General features: G+C 44.2%; 1 protein-coding gene across 1 annotated transcript; it reads left to right on the forward strand.

Annotated features, from left to right (window-relative positions):
• The first annotated feature begins 785 nt into the window (after positions 1–785).
• LOC123845670 (alpha-1,3-mannosyl-glycoprotein 4-beta-N-acetylglucosaminyltransferase C-like) lies at positions 786–20629 on the forward strand. Its single transcript, XM_045876379.2, has 5 exons — positions 786–1523; positions 12127–12260; positions 17228–17357; positions 18547–18703; positions 19488–20629. Exons 1-5 carry the CDS (start codon positions 786–788, stop codon positions 20627–20629), a joined length of 2301 nt encoding a protein of 766 aa, XP_045732335.2.
• Positions 20630–22266: the final 1637 nt, after the last annotated feature.

The raw sequence follows: 22266 nt of genomic DNA on the forward strand, positions 1-22266 counted from the left end.
TTAGAACTTTTCTGAGGCTTTTGGTATAGATGCATCTGTGCAGTTGTTTTCTCTGTGTGTCTTTTGGGCTATAAATTCTACTTAGATTTCTCCACCAATCCTGTTCCATATTCTATCTTCCAGGAATTCTTCAAATAGTATGATTTTTTCATGGCAACCTTCCTGGTTTCTCAGTGAGACTTTGGGTGGGAGGAGACATAGATGCAATGTTTTTAGTTTATCTTCTTTATTTCTCCCACAGTAGTTTTTCAAAGATAACGTTTTTTTTTAACTCACAACTTATGACCAAATATTTTTAACTCCTAATATGGTCCATACCCAGGCCTGGGGGAGAGAAAATGTAAAATAACCACAGGGACAAATGAATTTAGCATATGGAAAGACCTAAGAAAGTAATATAACCTCACCCATAGCAAGTATTTTCCTCACTTCTCTAAGTTGTTAAAGGTCCTCTTTTCTCCCCAATCCTAGAACTGCTAACCATAGGGATTTCCTCAGTTCAACATCCCAGTGGGAGCTACCTCTTGGACACCCTGCAGTCTCTCTTCTTTGCTTCCTCCTCATCTGAGCAGAAACACTTCATTGTCTTGGTACACCTGGCAGATCCTGACCCCAAGTGGCTTGGTCAAATGATCTCCAGCATCTCAACCCTGTTTAAACCGTATATCCAGACCAGACAGCTAGTAGTGATCAATACACCTCTTAAAAACTATCTTCTTTTTAAGGACCTTAAGAAAAACTTTCACGACACCCCGGCCTATGTAGCCTTCCACTCCAAGCAGAACATGGATTATGCCTTCCTCATGAACTTTGCTACCAACCACTCTGACTATTTTCTGATGATCGAAGATGATGTGAAATGTGCTTCGGGATTTGTCACCCAGATAGCTACTATAGTGTCTGCCTGGGAAAACAAACCTTGGATGACTCTGAACTTCTCTCAGCTGGGCTTCACTGGAAAACTCTTTCGTACTAGAGATCTTCCCTGCTTAGTTCATTTCCTTCTCCTCTTCTACCAAGAAATGCCCTATGACTACCTCCTCACTCATTTTCATGAACTTCTCATGCAACCAGCACCAATCCAATTCTTCCCTTCCCTTTTCCAGCACATGGGTAATTACTCCTTCTTTGACAGCAAATTCAAAGTCAAAGATAAAGAGACTGAGGAAAACGACCCTGGTTCTCCCAGCAACCCTGCTGCTTCCATCTACACTAGCCTGAAGGTTGCCAATGGCTCTGTTCTCATGAATGCCTACAGCTTGGATAAGAATTTCTTTTATACCAAATCAGCTGAGGCTGGCAGTCATCTGACTGTGGTTTTGGATGTACCTGCCAAAGTGTTCCGAGTTCAAGTGCTGACTGGCTCTCACCTAAAAAACAAGAATCAGCTGGAAGAGGGACAAGTAGAACTGGGCTATGATGCTACTAATAGGGTCAATGACTGTGATGACTATATTCTGCTGGGGCTACTGGAAAATGGCACGCTGAATAAGCAGGTATTATCTAATGAGTCTGGGAAGAAGGTAAAATGTGTGAGATTGCTTGTGACGGCCACTCCACCCTCTGGAATAATAGTCAGGCACATCAACCTGTGGATTAAATGAAGTTAAATAATATTTAAGAAGCCGGGCACCTGGGTGGCTCAGTTGGTTAAGGGTCTGCCTTCGGCTCAGGTCATGATCCCAGGGTCCTGGGATCGAGTCCCACATCAGGCTCCCTGATCAGTGGGGAGCCTGCTTCTCCCTCTCCTCCCTGCTGATACTCTCTCTCTCTCACTATCTCTGTCACTATCTCTCTCTCAAACAAATAAATAAAAATCTTTTTTAAAAATCAAAATAATAATAATAATAATATTGAAGAAGCCATTGGGAGTTCTGGGAGGGATCAGGTTGGAGGTTAGACTCTATAGAGGTTAAAAAAAATTAAAGTCTTGAAATTGGTTAAGGACATCTCACTCTTGGGTCCTTTCAGGATTCTTAATACAAAAGACACAGCATGCTGAAAGGCAGAGTGAAGGTAACATCCTCTTGGTCCCAGAGAGCCACTAGTGGAAGAGGCAGGATTTTTAACCCTTCCCTGGTTTTCTATGCAAAAGGATCTACCATCCAAAATTCTTCCCTTGGGGCAAGAACACTAGACTTCTAGAAACAACAGGAACATGCGGATAGGACTGACTGATGCTCATATCCGGAGACTCTAGCAGTGCATGAGAAAAGACGGAGGATCTTTCCAACAGCCAAAAAATAGAGTCATTAAAGGCTGAACTTCCTACGTGACCAAAAAAATTGGTTGGTCAGGAGAGGAACATGACTATTTTCTCTGTGGTCTCATTATCCCATTATGAGGCAGTCATTCATTTGATAAATATTTATTGGGTAACCTTTATATTAGGCAGAGTTTCCTCCTACATGATCACCTAATATGTCAGAGTATTTCTTTTTAAATAGCATCAAAATTATTAAAAAGTAATTTTCTGATTTTTGGTTGCTCCTGTCTCCAGCATAGTCTTATCTCTGGGACTATAAGGTAACTGGGATGTTTCTGATAGGAAAAACTGGATATTTTACCAACATTTTTTCAGTTCAGTTTTGGTATGAGATCTCTATTCCAGGAAATATCTGAGCTCTGAGCCCTGAACCCAAATAATGTGCAGAGTCTGGTTTTCACTAGCTTGAGAACTATAATCCATGAAGGTGGGGATAAAGGAAAAAGAAAAGACCACTTTAAGAGGGACATTTGGGAAGAAATGAAATAAAAAACCAAGCAGCATGTCCAAATGAGTTGTAATAAAAATGGGTAGAAAGAGTTGGGGGATTTGGAAACAGAATAATGGGACAGAAACAAGGAGAGGGATGCGGGGGAAGCCAAACAAGGATGAGGTAGAAGTTTTGGGAACATCAAATGCAGGGAAATGGGGCAAGTGTATATGGTAGGCATAAAAATGGATTGTTGAAATCGGCTACAAGCAGCATGACTAACTGACTGCTCCACTGCTGTTCTCTGGATGCCCCACAGTGTTGGTGTCAAGGCCATACTTCCCACAGAATGCTCCCAGCCAGTAAGTGACTATAGCAGGGGTATTAGTAAGGCCCATTCTGGTAAGATGGGGGACTCCTCCAACAGGTGACATTGGCTCAAGGACTCTCCATCACGGCTTGGAAGCTTTCTTGGAACCATGCTGCAGTCCTAGACTCTTCTTAGCAATTTCTTCCTTCTCCGTCACCTTCCACAGTTGTCAGACCTTCACTACACTCTGAAGCCTTCTCCTTCTCCCTCCACTAATAGATCTCTTGGATGTCTAATCCCATTTTCATGTCAGCTTCTTGGCAGGTGTGAACTAATACAAGGGGTACTGAGAGTACTCTGTGGAAGTGGATAGTAAGGTGAGGATTTGGGACTGGTTACTCGTGACCTTCAGCAAGTTGTGGAAATAGAGGTTAAAATAGGTAAATAGAACATGTCATCGCTATGGACAAAATAGGCAGATGAGAAGACTGCTTCTTAAGATCTACAAGCAAGAAAAGGCAAAAATGGAGGAACAGGAGGTTGAGGACAGTCTCTTGCTTAGTTCTTGGACTCAAGCCAATTTTCAGGCCCATATACATTGACAGAAGAAGTGGCCAAATCCCTAGAAGGAAGACCCTGTAACAATATATCCTGTAACGATTCCCCAATTTCTTTTACCGAAGGCACCTATAGCCATTTGCTTGGATAATTGCACCACTGGGGAAGGGGAATATCCAGACATTTTCACAACTATTGCACACAAGTTCTGGGTTGATATTGATATCCAGAATCAAAGCATAATCACGGCCTCCTGTTAGAGTGGGAACTTAAGGGGGCCACATTATAAATGGTGTCCTTGCCAAAGTCATGCTCATAGTGGAACCGCTACGTCTACAGACCCACTCAATGGTCATCCTTCCAGTCCCTAAGTGTATAATTGGAACTGATGTATTTGGCAGGTGGAGTAACTCCACATTGGATCCTTGGTCTATGGGGTAAGAGCCATCATAGAGGAGAAGGCCAAGTGGAAACCTCTGAAACTGCCCCTACCCCTGGCCAAGATAGTAAATCGAAAATTATTCTATGCCAAGTGGGGAGGGGAAGGATGGCAGAGATTAATGTCACTAGTAGAGGCTTCAAGTATAAATTGTGGAGGTCCCTATAATATCTATTTAATTCACTAGTCTAGCCCCTGCAGAAACCAGCTGGCTCCTAAAAGATGACCGTGGACTACCACAAGCTCATCCATTTAGTAGCCCTGATTGCAACTGTGTGTCAGATATGCTGTCATGGTTAATGCGGATTAATATGCCCTTGAGCACATACTATGCAGCCATTGACTTAGAAAATGCATTCTTTTCTATTCTGATTAGAAAAAAAAAATCAGAAAGACTTCACACTCACATGAGTTGACAATATTCATTCACATTTTTTGCCCTGCAACTATGTAAACTCGGGGGTGCCTGGGTGGCTCAGTTGGTTAAGCATCTGCCTTGGGTTCAGGTCATGATCCCAGGGTCCTGGGATCAAGCCCCACACTGGGCCCTCTGCTCAGCAAGGAGTCTGCTTCTCCCCCTCCCTCTGCCTGCCACTCCCCCTGCTTGTTCTCTCTCTCTCTGTGTCAAATAAATAAAATCTTAAAAAAAAAAAAAAAAAGAACAATGTAAACTCTCGTGCCCTCTGTCATAATATAGTCCAAAGAGATTTGGACTGCCTAGATGTCCCACAGAACATCATACTGATTAGACAAGACAAGTAAGTGGCTACATGCTGGAGGTCTTGGTAAGAGGGTAAAATTCAGGAATTTGCCACTTGAGTGAAGTATTTTGGAGTCCAGTGGCCAAGGGAGTACCAGAATATTCCCTCCAAACTAAAGGCCTGGTAGGCCTCTTTGGGTTCTGCAAGCAACAGTTTCCAAATCTAGGAATGCTACTCTAGCTCATTTACTGGGTGATACTGAAACCTGCCAGCTTTGAACGTGTCTTGGAGCAAGAAAGAGCTTTGCAGCAGGTCCAGGTTGCAAGACAAGAAGTTTTGCCACTGAGATCATACAATCCAGCAGACCTGATGGTATCAGAGGTTATGCTGATGGGAAAAGATGCAGTGTAAAGTTTATGAAAAGCCCCCATGGGAGAATCACAATGCAGTCCCCTAGGATTCTGGAGCAAGGTCAAGCCATTTGCAACAGAAAATTATACAACTTTTGAAGAACAGCTCTTGGCATGGAATGAATCCTGATAGACACAAAATGCTTGAACATGGAGCACCTGGTGACCATGTGTCCATAACTTCCCATTATGAGCTGAATTCAGTTATACCCAAGTCATAAAGTCAGACGGGCCTAGCAGCTGTCCATCAAAAGATGAAAATGGTATATCTGGGATCAAGTGGGGCCAGAAGGCAGAAATAAGCTGCCTTTGTAGATAATTCATACCATCCAAAATAATTACACCATACCCTCCCCCAGCTCATACCTATAGCCATACAGAGGGTTCTCTATTACTAGCTGAAGGACAGGGAAAAGGCCCAAGCTTGATTTACATATAGGTGTGCTCTACATGTGGGTATAAGCTGAAAACAGATGGTGGTTGCATTATGGACACATTTAGGGGTGAGTTTGAAAGACAGTACAGGAAAATCTTCCCAGTGAGCAGAGCTCTAAACAGGTGTCTGGTCATTCATGATTTCTGGACAGTGACCAAAGGTCTAACTGTCTTATAAGGGGCCTAGAAGGGAAAGGACTAGAAGCCTGCAGATACAAAGGACTGGGATAGAGGAATGTGGAAGGACATATGGGCATGGGCACAAAGTGTGAAAATTTTTGTATCACATATTAATAACCACCAGAAAGCACCCCCATGGAAGAGACTCTGAACAACCAAGTAGACAAATGATTCAGCCAGGTAACATTAGGCAACATGGAAGTGGCACAATGGCCACGTGAATAGAGCGGCCATGGGCACCTGGGTGGCTCAGTCGTTAAGCGTCTGCCTTCGGCTCAGGTCATGGTCCCAGGGTCCAGGGATCGAGTCCCGCATCGGGCTTCTTGCTCAGTGAGGCGCCTGCTTCTCCCTCTACCCCTCCGCCTGCTTGTGGTCCCTTTCTCACTGTTTCTCTCTGTGTCAGATAAATAAAATCTAAAAAAAAAAAAAAAAAATAGAGTGGCCATGGGGGCAGATATGAAGACTACATAAGGGCTCAAGAGCATACACTCCCAGTTACCAAGACTGACCTAGCTATTGCTACCATTGAATACCTAACCTGTCAACTACAGAGACCAATGTAAGTCCCCATTATGGTCCTATTCCCTGAGAAGACCAGCCAGATACTTGGTGGCAAGCTCCATCTTAGAAGAGCCAGCAGTTTATCCTCATAGGAATAGGGATCTACTTTGGGCATGGGTTGTCCTTTCCTGCCCACAGAGGCTCAGACAGGACCACTGTCTAGGAGCTTATGAAATGCCTGATCATCAGCCATGGAATTGCACACAACATAGCATCTAATCTGGGGACCCATTTCACAACAAAGGAGGTACGGAAGTGGGCCCACTGACCTTGCGGTCCACTGGTCATATTATATCGCACACCATCCAGAAGCAGCTGACCTCATAGAGCGCTAGAGTACCTTTCTAAAGGTACAGCTGAAGGAAGTACTAGTTCAGAGATACTCTGGAAGTATGGGATGGCATCCTTCAGGATGCAGTATATACATGAACTCAGAGGATCTAAATGATTCCCCAGAAGAAAGAATATAGGGGTCTGGGAACCTAAAGGTGAAAGCAGGAGAGGTCCCCACTTACCATCACTCCCCATGACCCACCAAGGGATTTTGTGCTTCCCATATCTGCAACTCTGGACTCTCCAGGGCTGAAAGTGCTGATTCCCAAAGAGGTTGCACCCTTGCCAAAGGACACAGCAAGGACCTATTGAACTACATGTAATAGCTGCCATCAGAGCACTTTGGACTCTGTGTCCAGAGACCAGAAGACAAGTAGTCACCATTGTGTGAAGAGTAACTGTCCTTGATCAGCAAGAGGAGGTAGGGTTACTTTTACACGGAACAGAAAACAATACATCTGGAATCCAGGTGACCCACTTGGGCACCTGCGGGTACTCCCCACCCCACTGTAACTGTGAGTGGACATTTGCAGCAACCCTAGTACAAGAAGGTTTGTGACTTACAGGAACTCAGACCTCGTAGAAATGTAGGTTTGGGTCATACCACCAGGGAAGGGAAGCCAAGCCACCAAGACCTGCCAAAATAATAGCTGGGGGTGAGAGCAATTTCGAACAGGTGGGAGAGGAGAATGAAGAGCAGCATGAGCCGTGGCCCTGATGCAACTACAGCAATGAGTGCTATAGCTCGCTCTTGAGGTTTCCCCTCAGGAAGAGAGACCAATGGGAACAGGCAGGAGCTGCTCCCCAACCTGAACGGAGAAGTAGATCTGTGTGGTGCAAGGGGTTGACTACAGCAGCCGCGAAAATGTCCTGCTCCACTCTCCTGCTGTGAGGAGCATAATTCACTGAAAGACTGAGCATACTTCCCACAGACTGTTCCTCACCAGTGACTGAGCACATCAGGGTTACTAAAACAGGCCAGTTCCAACAGGATCAGGATTCTTCCACTGGGCAACTTTGGCTTGGGGATTCCCCATCAGCCTGTCTGAGGTTGAGCACTGATGTACAGGCTGCCTTCTACCCAGTCTTCCCTCCCTCCCCTCATGTCAAACTTCCATTGCATTCTTGAAGGCTATAAATCCCAGTAAATCACACACATGTAATCCCACCTTGGCATTGAGTGGATTCAACCCAGTCTATACTGCTCTTTTGCATAAATTAGAAAAAGGCACTCCTCCTGAGGTGGCTGGCTCCCATTTGGAATACCCAAACCAGGGTTTATAGTGGTGGATTTTAGTCCCCTACCACTGCCTTCGTGCAAAACACAATCTGTACAACCACACAGATGTGGAAGCACTGGGCTTTAGAATTTCAGCTCATAAGTGGGGTGCATTTCTGATACAAAAGGGGATCATCCCAGGGGCACCTGGGTGGCTCAGTCAGTTAAGTGTTGGACTCTTGACTTCGGCTCGGGTCATGATCTCAGGGTCGTGAGATCAAGCCCTGCAACAGACTCTGTCCTGGGTGTGGAGCTTGCTTAAGATTCTCTCTCTCTCCCTCTTCCTCTGCCCTTCTCCCTGTTCTCTCTCTCTCTAGTCTTTTTTTCAGTAACTATTTCTTTTTTGTTTTTCTCTTACTGTATTGTCCCCACCCATCTTGTATGAATCTCTACATCAGGCTGTCTTTTATTGACCTTCTGTCCATTTTAAAAGAAATTTGTTGTGTGCTGATCGGAAAATACAGTTGGTTACTTGTGATCAAAATTAAGTTGGGATATCCTAAGACAGCTGAGCAAAGTCTCCCAAGAGTTAGAGTCCAGAAATGCAAATACCAAGATCCATGGCCAAAGGCAGGAGCAAGGCAGCATCTATCAATAGCAGACTCTTAATAAATATTTCTTCTCTTGACTTAGCCTCACTTCCTCATATGTAGGGATACTAATATATACATTCAATGGCATTTATGAGGACTCAATAAGAACACATTAGCGGGGCACCTGGGTGGCTCAGTTGGTTGAGCGACTGCCTTCGGCTCAGGTCATGATCCTGGGGTCCTGGGATCGAGTCCCACATCGGGCTCCCGGCTCGGCGGGAGGCCTGCTTCTCCCTCTCCCACTCCCCCTGCTTGTGTTCCTGCTCTCGCTGTCTCTGTCTCTGTCAAATAAATAAAATCTTTAAAAAAAAAAAAAGAACACATTAGCAAGTGACTTCCCATTCCATCACTACCATGTCTGCCACAAAAATTGCTCAGTAAATACTAACTTTCTCTCGAGTCTTTTTCTTTGCATTGTATCAGAGGTGGTACTGAAAATTTAAAAATTAGATGGAACAAGAACACCTCAATTAAAACAGGCACTGGTTGGGACACCTGGGTGGCTCAGTCGGTTAAGTGTCTGCCTTCAGCTCAGGTCATGATCCCAGGGATCGAGTCCCACATCGGGCCCCTGCTCAGTGGGGAGTCTGCTTCTCCCTCTGCCTGCCGCTCCCCCTGCTTGTGCTCTCTCTCTCTCTCTGACAAATAAATGAATAAAATCTTTAAGGAAAAAAAAAAACAGGCACTGGCCCCAGCACTAGGACAGGGTCCTAGAAGTCCCCTGAAGTGCTAATTCTTAACTCTTGTTGCTAGGTCATGGAAGGTCTGGGGAGAAGTAGGGAAGGGAAAGAGATGCCTCCTGGGACACTGGACCACACCCAAGGGCAGATGTTTACTAATTGGTTAGTAACTGGGTTGAACATCAGCCCTGTATTACTCATAAGAGTCTCACAATCTGGATCAAACTTCTCAGACTCATATCCTTCTACCTCCTGCAGCCAAAATTCAGATCGTCTAATATGCCCTTTCCCTTAGATTCACCTGGAAAATTCCCAATCAGCTCTCAAATTCTAGCTCAAATGTAATCTCCTCTGGGAAGTCTTTCCTGATCATCCAGAGACAGAGTTAACATCTTTCTGCTATTTTTCATAATATATTATGCTGAACTCTACTATAGCACTTCGTTCAATCAAGAAATTATATTGAGTGCCTTCCATGTCATAAGAATTGAACAAATAAATACCCTACAGGTATTAAAACTTTCTGTCTGCCTGTCTCCCACATTCGACTATATCTCCAAAAGTCACTGGGCAAAGTCTTGCTGTTCCTTTCATCTCCTACAAGACTAGCGCGGCACCTGGCAACCAACAGAAACTCAACATATATTTGTTGAGTAGGTGAATTATTTTCATTCAGGCAGTCTGAAAGTGAGTCACCCCTTCTCTCAAAATTAATTGAGTGCCCTCTATGAGCTAAGCATTATGCTAAGCACTGGGAATTCAAAGATTGATGATACAGTCCCTGGCCTCAAGATGTTTACAGACTAGGGGCGAGATTGATACATACTAGAACATCACATCCTCATATAATGGGAAATGCTAGTTAGAGATAAGCACAGAGAGTAAGGACAGCAGAGAGGAGGGGCCCCCACCCACACAGCTCCAAAGCATGGATGATTTATTCCAAGAGATTCCTCGGGATCCTAAATTCTAGGCTGTCAGATACAGAAGTCCATGAGTAGGGGACTTTTGTGAAAAGACACCCTACAATGATGAGTTCTTAACCTGGAGCTAACCTGAGTGTGCGAGATGTGTATGTGGTTTTTGTAAGGAGGTATCTGTATGGCTGCTTATGGGTATGTATGGAATATACAGGTGGGTGGGTAGGTAGTGGGTAAGTGTGTTAGTGAGAAGAGTGTACTGTGTGTATAAGAGGATGTATTATGTAGGTGTGTGGGGTTGGTCTGTGGAAGGTTGATGTGTGGCCATGTGGGAGTGGATATATGTGCGGGGGTGTGGGGGTGTGAATTAGTATATGTATGGGTGGTTGGAGGAGTTGTGGTCTTTGTATAAGTAGGTATTGAGGAGTGTGTGAGTGGCTGGGTATGTTTTTTGCATTTTTCTGAGAAGATCCAAAGAAGTCTATGTCTAAAACATGATTAAGAGCATCCCCTGGATCGGGGCGCCTGGGTGGCTCAGTCGGTTAAGCGACTGCCTTCAGCTCAGGTCGTGATCCCCGGGTCCTGGGATGGAGCCCCGCATCGGGCTCCCTGCTCGGCGGGAAGCCTGCTTCTCCCTCTGCCCCTCACTCTGCTTGTGTTCCCTCTCTCGCTGTGTCTGTCAAATAAATAAATAAAATCTTTAAAAAAAAAAAAAAAAGAGCATCCCCTGGATACTCTTCCCTTTCCCTCTGAAGAACATTTGAGTTTGTCAGTCTAGAAAGTCCTCAAATAGGACCATCCCTGGGTATAGTACAGGCCTGGTGAACTGGATATGACCCAATTGTTCCTCAGAGACAAAATGACTCCTAAGGAAAAGAGGACATCTGTTACTGCACCTTTATTCTATTTCTGGGCCTTGCTTGCCTCAGAAAGGCACAAAGGAGGAGGTAGGTTGGTGAGCCCCACCTTCAGAAATAAAAGCAGCTGGGGTTCTAGTGCCCATAATGGACCTACAAGCTGGCTCTGAGCCTCCTCCTTGAGCACCTTCTGAAGCTCGTTGGCTGCCAGTCAGGTCCTGAACTGGTCAACCCCTGAGCTGTGTTATTCATCCCAAGGCGATCCAGGCATGACCCTGCTTGCCGTTCTCCATTCTACACAGATGCCCGCCCTGGGCTGGGCAAAGCAGGTGAGAACATATGGCCAGCAGTGTTCAAAACCTGACAAAGCATATGGCAGTTCTGCTGGGCTCTCTGGTTCAGTAAACCAGCCCAGCCCCTATAACGTTGTCCCTGGAAGCTTTGCTTGAAATTACGTTTTTAAAAAACCAGCACCAGGGGAGCCTGGGTGGCTCAGATGGTTAAGCGTCTGCCTTCGGATCAGGTCATGATCCCAGGGTCCTGGGATCGAGTCCCGCATCGGGCTCCTCTGACCCTCTCCCCTCTCATGCTGTTTCTCTCTCGCTTGCTCTCTAAAAAATAAATAAAATCTTTAAAAAAAAAAAAAAAAAACCAGCACCGCTCCTTTTATGATGAAGGCTAGTAGCAGTGAAGCAATTCAGGTATCTTCAGGTGGAGTTTCATGAAGGGCAGCCAGGAATGCTGCCACGTTCTTCCTAGGCTACTCACTGGGTGGCTGATTATCTGGGATAATCCATCTTTTCAAATCCCTGTTAAGGGGATCAGGGAAAATTCCACCTTTTCAGCATACCCACAAAACATACAGGTGTAGGTCTTGAAGTCTGGTCAGGGCTGCATCATGGAAGTGAGAGGTTGGCTCTAGACTCATGGAATTGTATGAAAAACATCAGTAGAAAGAGAGCAAGGCTGGCTACGTCTGCGAGTGCAGGGAAATATACTACTCCTATCTCATCGTTGGCAATTGGCCTCCGAGGGCCACTACCCTTTCTGCTCTGCGCATCTTCACCCAGATTGACTAGGTGAAACAAAATTTAGCCACCAGCGCTTCCTTAATCCCATCACAATCCCTTGAGCATTGTAGGTTTAGGAGAAAAATTGGCTATTTCCTGTCCAGGGTGCCTGGGCCAAGAAGGCCAATCGGGACCAGGCCCCAGGCCAGGGCTTCTCTAGGCAAGATGGTAATGGGCCCAGCCAGAAATGGAGGAAGCCAGGAGATGACAAAATGGTGCCAAAGAAAGGACTGACAAGGCAAGTCAGAGAAGCCAGATCTGCTTCAGTTTCAAAGAGTTATCTGATCAGAGACTGAAAGGTAAAGCCAAAAAGTCAGGATAGGGGTAAGGTGGGAAACCAAAAGCAAGGCCAGGCGAGAAGATTTGGCCAAATATTTTGCCACAGCATAACAATGGCTGTGTATTAGAGGGCTACCCTGGTTTCAAGGATTATAATCATACAAAATATGCTCTCGAACCAAAAAGGAATAAAAGTAGAAACCAGGAACAATTACATATCTAGAAAATATCCAAAGATTTGGAATATTAAGCAACATCTCTACATAGCTCATGGGTCAAAAAAGAAATTGCAAATGAAATTAGAAACTATTTTGAACTGAATAATAATGAATACACAACCTCTAAATTTATGGGATGCAATTAAAGCAGCCCTTAGAATAAAGTATATAGCTTTAAAAACTTATTTTAAGGGGGAAAATGATCAACTTTATTAACCATTAGGAAAATGTAAATTGAAAACACAATGAGATACTACCATATACCTATTCAAAGGGATAAAATGTCTTAAAAATAACCTGACAATCCAAGTATTGATTGGGAGCAACTGGAACTCTCCTCACATATTGCTGGGGGGGGGGGGGGGTTCAAAATGACCCACTGCTTTAGAAAAAAGTTTAGCAGTTTCTTATAAAGTAGACATGCACTGATTGTATGACTCAGCAATTGCTCTCCTGGGTATTTATCTGAAAGAAATGAAAATTTATGTTACACAGAAACCTGATAGGGAACATTTTTAGTTTTAGGTTTTATTTGTAATTGCCAAAACCTGGACACAACCCAAATATCCATCAAATTATGAATGAATAAAGAAGCTGTGGGCCATCCATAAAGTAGACTACCACTCAGCAGAATAAAGGAATGAGCTACTAATATACACAAAAATATGGATGAGTCTCAAATGCAGCATGCTGAGAAGAACCAGACTCAGAAGGCTACATACTACATGATTCCATTGGTATGAAATTCTGGAAAAAGCAAAACTGTGGAGACAGAAAACAGGTGAATAGCTACCAGAGGCTGTGAGTGAGGGAAAGGATTGACTACAAGAGAGTATGAGGGGCGCCTGGGTGGCTCAGTTGGTTAAGCGACTGCTTTCGGCTCAGGTCATGATCCTGGAGTCCCTGGATCGAGTCCCACATTGGGCTCCCTGCTCGGCAGGGAGCCTGCTTCTGCCTCTGACCCTCCCCCCTCTCATGTGCTCTCTCTCTCTCATTCTCTCTGTCTCAAATAAATAAATAAAATCTTAAAAAAAAAAAAAAAGAGAGTATGAGGACATTTCAGGTGACGATAGTGTTCTCGATCTTGAATATGGTGGCAACTACATGACAGTATATGCATGTCAAAACTTATAGAACTCCAGGCTAAAAAAAGGTGCTTTTTACCATATAAAAATTAAATTTTAGTTTACAAAAGAAAAACAAACACAATACCTAGTGTATATAGTGTATGATCTATCTAGTGTACAATACCAGTATATACCTACTAGAAGCAGACAGTAGAATGGTGGCTGGCAGGGCTGGGGAAGGGGGAAATGGGGAGATCTTAGTCAAAGAGTACAAAGTTCCAGTTATGCAAGATTAATAAGCTCTGGGGATCTCATGTACAGCAATGTGAGGATAGTTAACAATACTGTATTGCATACATGAAATTTGCTAAGAGGGTAGATATTAAGGGCTTTCATCAAAAGAAAGGAGGAGGAAGGAAGGAAGGAAGGAAAGAAAAAGAAAGGAAAGGGCGCCTGGGTGGCTCAGTTGGTTAAGCGACTGCCTTCGGCTCAGGTCATGATCCTGGAGTCCCTGGATCGAGTCCCGCATCGGGCTCCCTGCTCGGCAGGGAGTCTGCTTCTCCCTCTGACCCTCCCCCCTCTCATGTACTCGCTCTCTCTCATTCTCTCTCTCAAATAAATAAATAAAATCTTTAAAAAAAAAAAAAAGAAAAAAGAAAAAGAAAAGAAAGAAAATGGTAACGATGTGAGGTGACAGATATGTTATTGAGCTTGCTTGTGGTGATTATTTCACAATGTAAACATACATCAAAACATCAAGTCATACACCTCAAATGTATATAATTTTTGTCAATTACCATATACCTCAATAAAGCTAGGGGGAAAATTAATACTACAAAGCTTCTAGAAGGAAACGTAAGAGACTACCTCTGCAAACTTGTAGAGTGTGATATTTCTTAAACAGACCAAAAAAAGTCACTGACCATAAAAGAAAAAAAAAATAATAAATTGAACATCAAAATTATACATAATTTTAAGGCAAAAAAGTTGTCCTAGATTTTCTCTAATCATCTCAACTTCAATATAATAATTTTTTGTTTGGGGCACCTGGGTGGCTCAGTCATTAAGCGTCTGCCTTCGGCTCAGGTCGTGACCCCAGGATCCTGGGATCGAGCCCGCATCAGGCTCCCTGCTCTGTAGGAAGCCTGCTTCTCCTTCTCCTACTCCTCCTGCTTGTGTTCCCTCTCTCGCTGTCAAGTAAATAAGCAAAATCTTTTTTAAAAATTAAAAAAATAATAATTTTTTGTTTATTTGTTTGCTTGTTTGTTTTTTGATTCCTAGAGGAGAAAGGAGAGGGGGAGAAAAATTGGAAGAAGAGGATTCAAAGAGGGGAAGAGAGGAGAAGGAAAAAGGGTTTTAGTTCAAGGTAGTTATGCTGTGGTGGAAGACTGTATTTTTTAAATACATGGACTTCTCAAAACAGCACTACTATGGGTAAAGAAAATTGTGTGTAGTACTCTTTAGCCATCAAAAAGAGGGAAATCCTGCCACCCGTGACACCATGGATGGACACGGAGGGCATTATTCTAAATGAAGTAAGTCAGACGGAGAAAGGCAAATTCTATATGATCTCTTTTATATGTGGGACCTAAAAAAAACCAAACAAATTCACAGAAAAAGAGATCAGATTTGTGGCTACCAGAAGTGGGGGGCTAAGGGGAGAAGGAAGTGGAGGAAGGTGGTCAAAACGTCCAAACTTCCAGTTATAAAATAAATAGGCACCGAGGATATAATGTACAACATGATGACTATAGCTAACTCTGCCGTATGGTACATCTGAAAGTTGCTAAGAGACTAAATACTAAAAGTACTCATCACAAAGATGTGTGTATGTATGTGTATGTGTCTATATGGGATGATGGATGTTAACTAAACCTTATGGCCATAATCATTTTGCAATATGGGTAAGTAAAGGCACTGTGCTGTGCACGTTAAACCTATGTAAATAGTTCTGTATGTTAACTATATCTCAATAAACCTGAAAGGAAATAAAACATTATTGTAAGTAAAATCATATTCTAAATACAGGTTCTGTTTTCTTTTCTTTTCTTTTCTTTTTTAAGATTTTATTTATTTATTTGAGAGAGAAACAGAGCACAAGCCAGGGCAGGGGCAGAGGGAGAGGGAGAGGGACAAGCAGACTCTGCACCGAGCGTGGACCCCGATGCGGGACTCGATCACAAGACCCCAGGATCATGACCTGAGCTGAAGTCAGATCCTTCACTGACTGAGCCACCCCGTCACCCCAGGTTCAGTTTTTCCTGTCTAAAAAGCTGAACTGATAAGAGACGATGTCATTTGGTTCTATTCTTTACTTAGTAAAAGGCCAAATCTGCATTTTGCCTAGTGCCAAGTCAAGCATGGGGGGGAGGGGTGAGAGGAGCAAGGAAGAACTGGAAATGTGATCTTGGTAATGAGACAGAGCAGATAAAGAGAAGAAAAGGAAACTTCAGAAGCCCGCTGGGCAGTTCTGGGAAGTGGGAGGCCCACGGAAGAACTGTAGATGTAGGGCCAATCTGCGGTGACTGCCATATCCCCCAGGTAGCACAGCATCACAGAGCCTGGGTGGGGAGGGGGCAGAAGGGGAGAGATAAGTCCTCCAGGAACCATCTGTGGCAACCCTCTAATAGGGGAAGGGAACATTCAATATCCACTTTCGTTAGTTAGATTCAAACCAACAGTTAATTTCCACACCTCTGGGTTTGAGATAAAAGACTGGAAAGCCGGCTTTAAAACTGTAGCTCCACCTTATCTAGAAACAGGTGCTTGATGTGAGGCTGGAGTGGTAACCAGCCCCCCATTCAGGCTGGACAATGGTTGTCAAGCAGGGTCTCCTGGGAGGGGTGACTAGTTTCTGCTACCTCAGAGGAGCCACTCTGGGACCCCATCCTGCATGCATAAAAATATTATTTTCTCCTTGATTTCAGAGAAATTCCAGCTCTCCGATAAACCCTCAAGCCACATCTTCTGTTAGACAAAAAGACTCCATGGATGTAGCACTCCAAACATGGTAATGACTTTCACCTGATTAGGAATCTCTTGTCACTTTTAGGTTTCCATCCTACTTACCAGTTCAGGATGGGGAGAGATATACTAACAAGAGCTTCCCTTGGTCTCTCTGACTTGATTCAAAACATCATAATCTGCCTAACATAATCCTGGGAAGAAGGATCACACACAAAAGTAAATGGGGAACTAACAGACAAGACCCAATTTATGGGTCAATAACATCCAAGGAGGGACTTTGACTTGAATTTGGAGTTTAGGGAAGAATATGATTAATGTCTAACACTTGATTTCCTCTTCTTGGCAACACATCCTCTCTGGTTGGGTCTCTACTCCAAGAGTGGATAAACAAAAGAAGCTACTCCAATTTCACCTGGAAACCCAGACAGGAGGTGAAGAAGGTAGAAGTGGAAAAGAATCAAACTCTTTGGCCTTTGTCTCTCCTTAGATGGCTACAAGTAGGAAGGAGGGTTGAAGTGGGCGGGGAAAAGACGACTGACATGATTTGGCAATGGTGTCCAGGAGGAGGGAAGAGGGGAAAGAAGTGGGAGACTTCCAGGCAAGAGGAGGCCATCGCTATGCTTTTCTGAGCTGGAGGCACTCAGGATCTGTATCCTGCTCACATTTCTTTGCAGAGCTGCTCCAGGCTCCAGCACCATGCATCATTGCCTATGGAAATATATCATAGTTGCTGTGTCCTTAATCTTCCTGAACTTCTTCCTCCAAAAGAATAATGAAGAGCATCTTACATATAACTTATCATTGGTAAGTACCAGAGACAGAGATTGGACTGTTTGTCAATACTTCGGTGGGGGGGGATTTTTTTCCAGTCATGCGAACACTCTAGTTATCACCACAGAAGTTCTAAGAAGAGGGCACTTGAAGAATCAGGAGAGTGTCAGAGAAAAGGTTAATATTGAACCAGCCTTGAAAGATGTATAATATTTGAATAAAGGCAAGGAGGAAGAGAGGGCAGTTTAAGTGTAGAGAGAGTAATGCACAGACACTTCTAGAAAACCATGCTGACTGGCAGGACCTGCATGTGATGAGGACTGCCTGAGTGCTGGCCACTTCCCTCACCAGAGCCTGGCATGAGAGAGGTTAGTCATCCCATTTCTCATACAAAGGGACTGAGACACAGAGCCCTAAAATAACTTCTCCCACGTGCACAACATCTGCAAGTAAAGAAAACCAAATCCAATGCGGGGCATGCTCAGGTTTTGAGAGTCTATATTTTTCCTTAATGCCTCAGACCAGCTACAGCAAAGCATAGGTGGATGTGGGGAAGTGGTTGAGAAACATGCATATAGTCCGAGTGGAATAAAAGAAAGGTGTTTAGAATTGAGGCACTGTGGGTGTCTTCCATAAGGACAGGACCAGGCACTGGTCTTCAGTACCTGCCACAGAATCCAGCACAGTCTAAGCTGAGTTAGATGACCTTGGCCAGCCTGATAATGGTAAGAGAAATTAGATGTGAGACATGGTGGGGCAAGCAAGTTCTACTCTACAGAAGCCTAGGAACTTCCTACAGGTATTCCTACTTTCTTTTTTTTTTTTTAAAGATTTTATTTATGTATTTATTTGAGAGAGAGAGAGAATGAGAGAGAGCACATGAGAGGGGGGAGGGTCAGAGGGAGAAGCAGACTCCCCGCCGAGCAGGGAGCCCGATGCGGGACTCGATCCTGGGACTCCAGGATCATGACCTGAGCTGAAGGCAGTCGCTTAACCAACTGAGCCACCCAGGCGCCCGTATTCCTACTTTCTACCTGATTCCAGGGCCCACCACCTCTTCTGGAAAGTCCTGTGTGTTCTCATGATGAGGTGGGGACAGCAGTCAACTAAGTCCTGACACTTGGGCTCTCTGGTGACTAGATCCTGGGGCACGCCCCGCCTCTTAAAGGGGGGATCTGCCCCTTACTTGTCTCCAGGCTGATGTTCATCATATCCTCAGCAGGAGGAAAAGAAGAAAATACTGTGGCAGTTCAATCAGAAGCAAATCAGCTCTGAACGTAAGAACCATATGGCGACCTTCAAGGACATGCAGAAACCCTCCGCTTTACTCCAACGGGCCAACTACAAATTCCTGGCTGGATCCCTTCCCCAGGAAAAGAGTGAGTATAGGGGAGGGAGTGGTCAGACTGGGAGGAGGTCAGACAAGGTATTCCAACAAGAAAAAGGAGGATGGGTAAAAAGGGAACATGAGCTGGCATCTGGGGAGGAAAGCAGGATACTCTGAGGGAGTGCCATGCTATGAAATTTGGTACAGGTTATAATCCTGAGTGTACTTTCTTCCCACTGGCCACCCCCTTGAATGACTAACAAGATGAGAAGTCCACAGTGACCTGTTAAGGAGCCATCCCATAGTGAAGCTCATTCATGTCCCCCATCCCGCGGGCTGGGGGGAAGACAGAATGGGAGAGGAGGAGAGGAGAGGAGAGCTATGGTAAAAAGCACTGGGTAGAGGAAGAAAAGGGTGGCTGGATGTTGACTAGTTGTACACTAGACTGCCAGAAGCCTTGGGTTTATGTAGGTCCCTGGAGGTCCTCTAATCCAGGTCTGGCTGATCCACAGTAGCTGAGATAACTCTGAGGTCAAGACCTGGTTAACTGGCCAAGCCAAGAAATTTACCTTTAGTACATGGCAGCCTCCCCCATCAGAGGGAGACTTGTTCTTCATAAAGTTTCCGCCAATAGCCGTTTAAAGGTGTGATAAAATAAAACCACTTCACAACTTCTAACCAGAGATTAACCTCATATCTGGACCACACTCTTCCAGGGAAAGGAAATGTGAATTTATCACAGGTATGGCATTAAGGGGAAGACCTGAGAGGAGAGACCTGGGAATTCTTCCCCATCTGTAAGTGGTAAAGGCTCCCTTATCTCCCTCCACCCCTAGAGCTGCTGACGGTGGGGATTTCCTCAGAGCAGCACCCTCATGGGAACTACCTCTTGGACACCTTGCAGTCCCTTTTCCAAGCTTCTTCAGAACCTGAGCTGAATTGTATCATAGTGTTGGTCCACCTGTCAGATCCTGATCCCGAATGGCTCAGCCAAACAGTTGCCAATATTTCAAGCCTCTTCAAACCACACATTGAGGCCCAGAAGCTGCTCGTGATCCATGGTGGTCTCAGTGACTCTCCTCTCCTAGGAGATCTGAATAACATTAGTCACACCTCACCCTGTGAAGCACATTATTCCAGGCAGAAAGTCAGTTATGCCCTCCTCATGAACTTTGCTCTCAACCTTTCTGAATACTTTCTGATGATAGAAGATTATGTTCACTGCACCCCCAAATTTATTTCTACCATCTATTGGGTATTATCAGCCTGGAAAGAACTACCTTGGGTGATCCTAGAGTTCTCCAGCCTGAGCCTCTCTGGGAAAGTTTTCCACAACAGTGACCTCTCCCGCCTGACCTCTTTCTTTCTCCTTTTCCATGAGAACATTCCCATTCATTTGTTTCTCTCTGAATTCCGTCTACTCTTGGCCCAAAATGTTCCAATTCGTTTCAGTCCCTCGGTCTTCTACCACATGGGCAATTATTCTCTGTTTGAGGACACCTGCTTTCTTGTGGAGAAGGAAGAGGTCTTTGACGAACCAGACAACCCTGTTGCCAACGTCCTCACTGACATGATGGCAGAACTGAATATTATTCCACAGTACGCTTATATTCTGAACAAGGAGTGCTACTCTGTCCTCAATCCTATAGAAGGCAACTACCTGACAGTGATTTTGGAGAAGCCACAAAAAGTCATCCGGATAGAGGTGCTGACAGGTTCTGACAAACAAGGGCTGTACTGGCTACAGCAGGGACAAGTGGAACTTGGCTATGATCCCTTGGAGGATTCCAGAGGCTGCACCCGCTATACCCTACTAGGTCCACTGGTGGAAGGACATTTGGACCAGAGGGTATTTTATGAAGAAGATTCTGTGGAGGAGTTGAGTTGTATACGATTGATCGTGCTAGCATCTCAAAAGTCTTGGCTCCTGATCAGGCAGATCAGAGTCTGGACTCAGAATGAGGAAGAGGAGAGTTAGCACAATGGGAACACTGGAAGGGTGGGGCTTGAGAATGGAATCCACATGGCTGACCAGAAATAAAGCTAAAATCGATCAAAGCCTGCTCATTCTGAGTAGGGTGACTGTGTAATTTATTATCCAAACTGGGACACTTTGAGAATGAAAGGAAGCACTATTAAAAATGACACTAGAACAACAGGTGGAAAGCAAGACTGCCCCAGATAAGCTGAGATGTGTGGTCATCCTAATTCTGATTTTTCTGGGTTACTCAAGATAGATAACACAGTCTGATGAGGGGCAGACACAAGACAATGTCCTCTGGATTCCAAGGGCCAGAAAGAGGGAAGGAGTCACCATGAACTGCCTGGGTTCTTTTCAACAAACAAGTATAACATCGCAAGATCTTTCCATGAAGGAGTTATTGCCCTATCTAGAGTTATAGCAGTCTTTATAGTGGTGGAACTATGATCATGGTGGAACTGACTTTAGATCAGATCTATACACCTGTCCTGGTCTGTTTGGGCTGCTGTAACAGAATTCCATAGATTGGGTGGCTTATAAACAAGAATTTATTTCTCACAGTTTTGGAGGCTGGGAAGTCCAAGGTGCTCACAGATTTTTTTTTTTTTTAAGATTTTATTTATTCACAGTGAGAGAGGGAACACAAGCAGGGGGAGTGGGAGAGGAAGAAACAGGCTTCCTGCTGAGCAGGGAGCCTGATGCGGGGCTTGATCCCAGGACCCCGGGATCATGACCTGAGCCTAAGGCAGATGCTTAACCGACTGAGCCACCCAGGTGCCCCGAAATGTTTCCTGAATTTAAAAGGAAAAAAATATTTGAGTCTAACCAGTTGCCTCTCACTAGAATATTTATTCTTCCATTTCTTTTTTTTAAGATTTTATTTATTTATTTGAGGGAGAGAGAACACGAGTGAGGGGAGAGGCAGAGGGGCAGAGAGAGAAAGAATCCCAAGCAGACTCCCCACTGAGCATGGAGCCTGGCGTGGGGCTCCATCCCACAATCCTGAGATCATGACCTGAGCCGAAACCAAGAGTCAGACATTTAACTGAGTCACCAAGATGCCCCTATTCTCCCATTTCATTAGGAACAATTACAGCATGGGAAACCAGGTACACACCTAAAAAAGAACAAAATTCCCATGTTCCTTGCAATTTGGTTGACCAATAAAATGAAAGTAAAATCTTTGGGTGAGATTTCCATTAAAAATTTCCAATAGAGGTTTAGTCAGCTGGCAGAAAACTTTTTTCACATTGACCTAATAATTCTTTATCTTGTTACTTTGCTATTGCTTTCAATCAGTTGCTATTTATATTTTGTTCAGCTTTTCTAGTTGTCTTGCATAAGAAGGTTCAAATTACCTAAATTGTTATTGTAAAAAAAAAAAACTTCTATGTATAACTTGAAAAGATCTTCAAGACACACCATTAAATGAAAAAACCCCAGCTTCAATATAATATATACAAAATTATTCATTCATGCAAAAAAATTCCATGTATTTTACTCAGCATAATTACAAAAAGAAACTACAGAAGAATCTATTACTGGCAATTTGTCTATGAACACTATAAAAACTCTCCTGATTAAAACAACTAAATAAACTACACAAACTACTGGGCGCCTGGGTGGCTCAGTCG

The sequence above is a fragment of the Mirounga angustirostris genome, unplaced genomic scaffold, assembly GCF_029215605.1.
Source record: "Mirounga angustirostris isolate CCGP_5_RB_7025 unplaced genomic scaffold, mMirAng1.0.hap1 SCAF_6, whole genome shotgun sequence".
Taxonomy (NCBI): Eukaryota; Metazoa; Chordata; class Mammalia; order Carnivora; family Phocidae; genus Mirounga; species Mirounga angustirostris.

Coding starts and splice junctions, on each gene's coding strand:
- LOC123845670 (XM_045876379.2), top strand. CDS start 786: ATGGATTATGCCTTCCTCATGAACTTTGCTACCAACCACTCTGACTAT. Junction 12,261..17,227: donor CCAAAGAAAGGACTGACAAG/GCAAGTCAGAGA, acceptor ATTTCTTTGCAG/AGCTGCTCCAGGCTCCAGCA. Junction 17,358..18,546: donor TTACATATAACTTATCATTG/GTAAGTACCAGA, acceptor TATCCTCAGCAG/GAGGAAAAGAAGAAAATACT.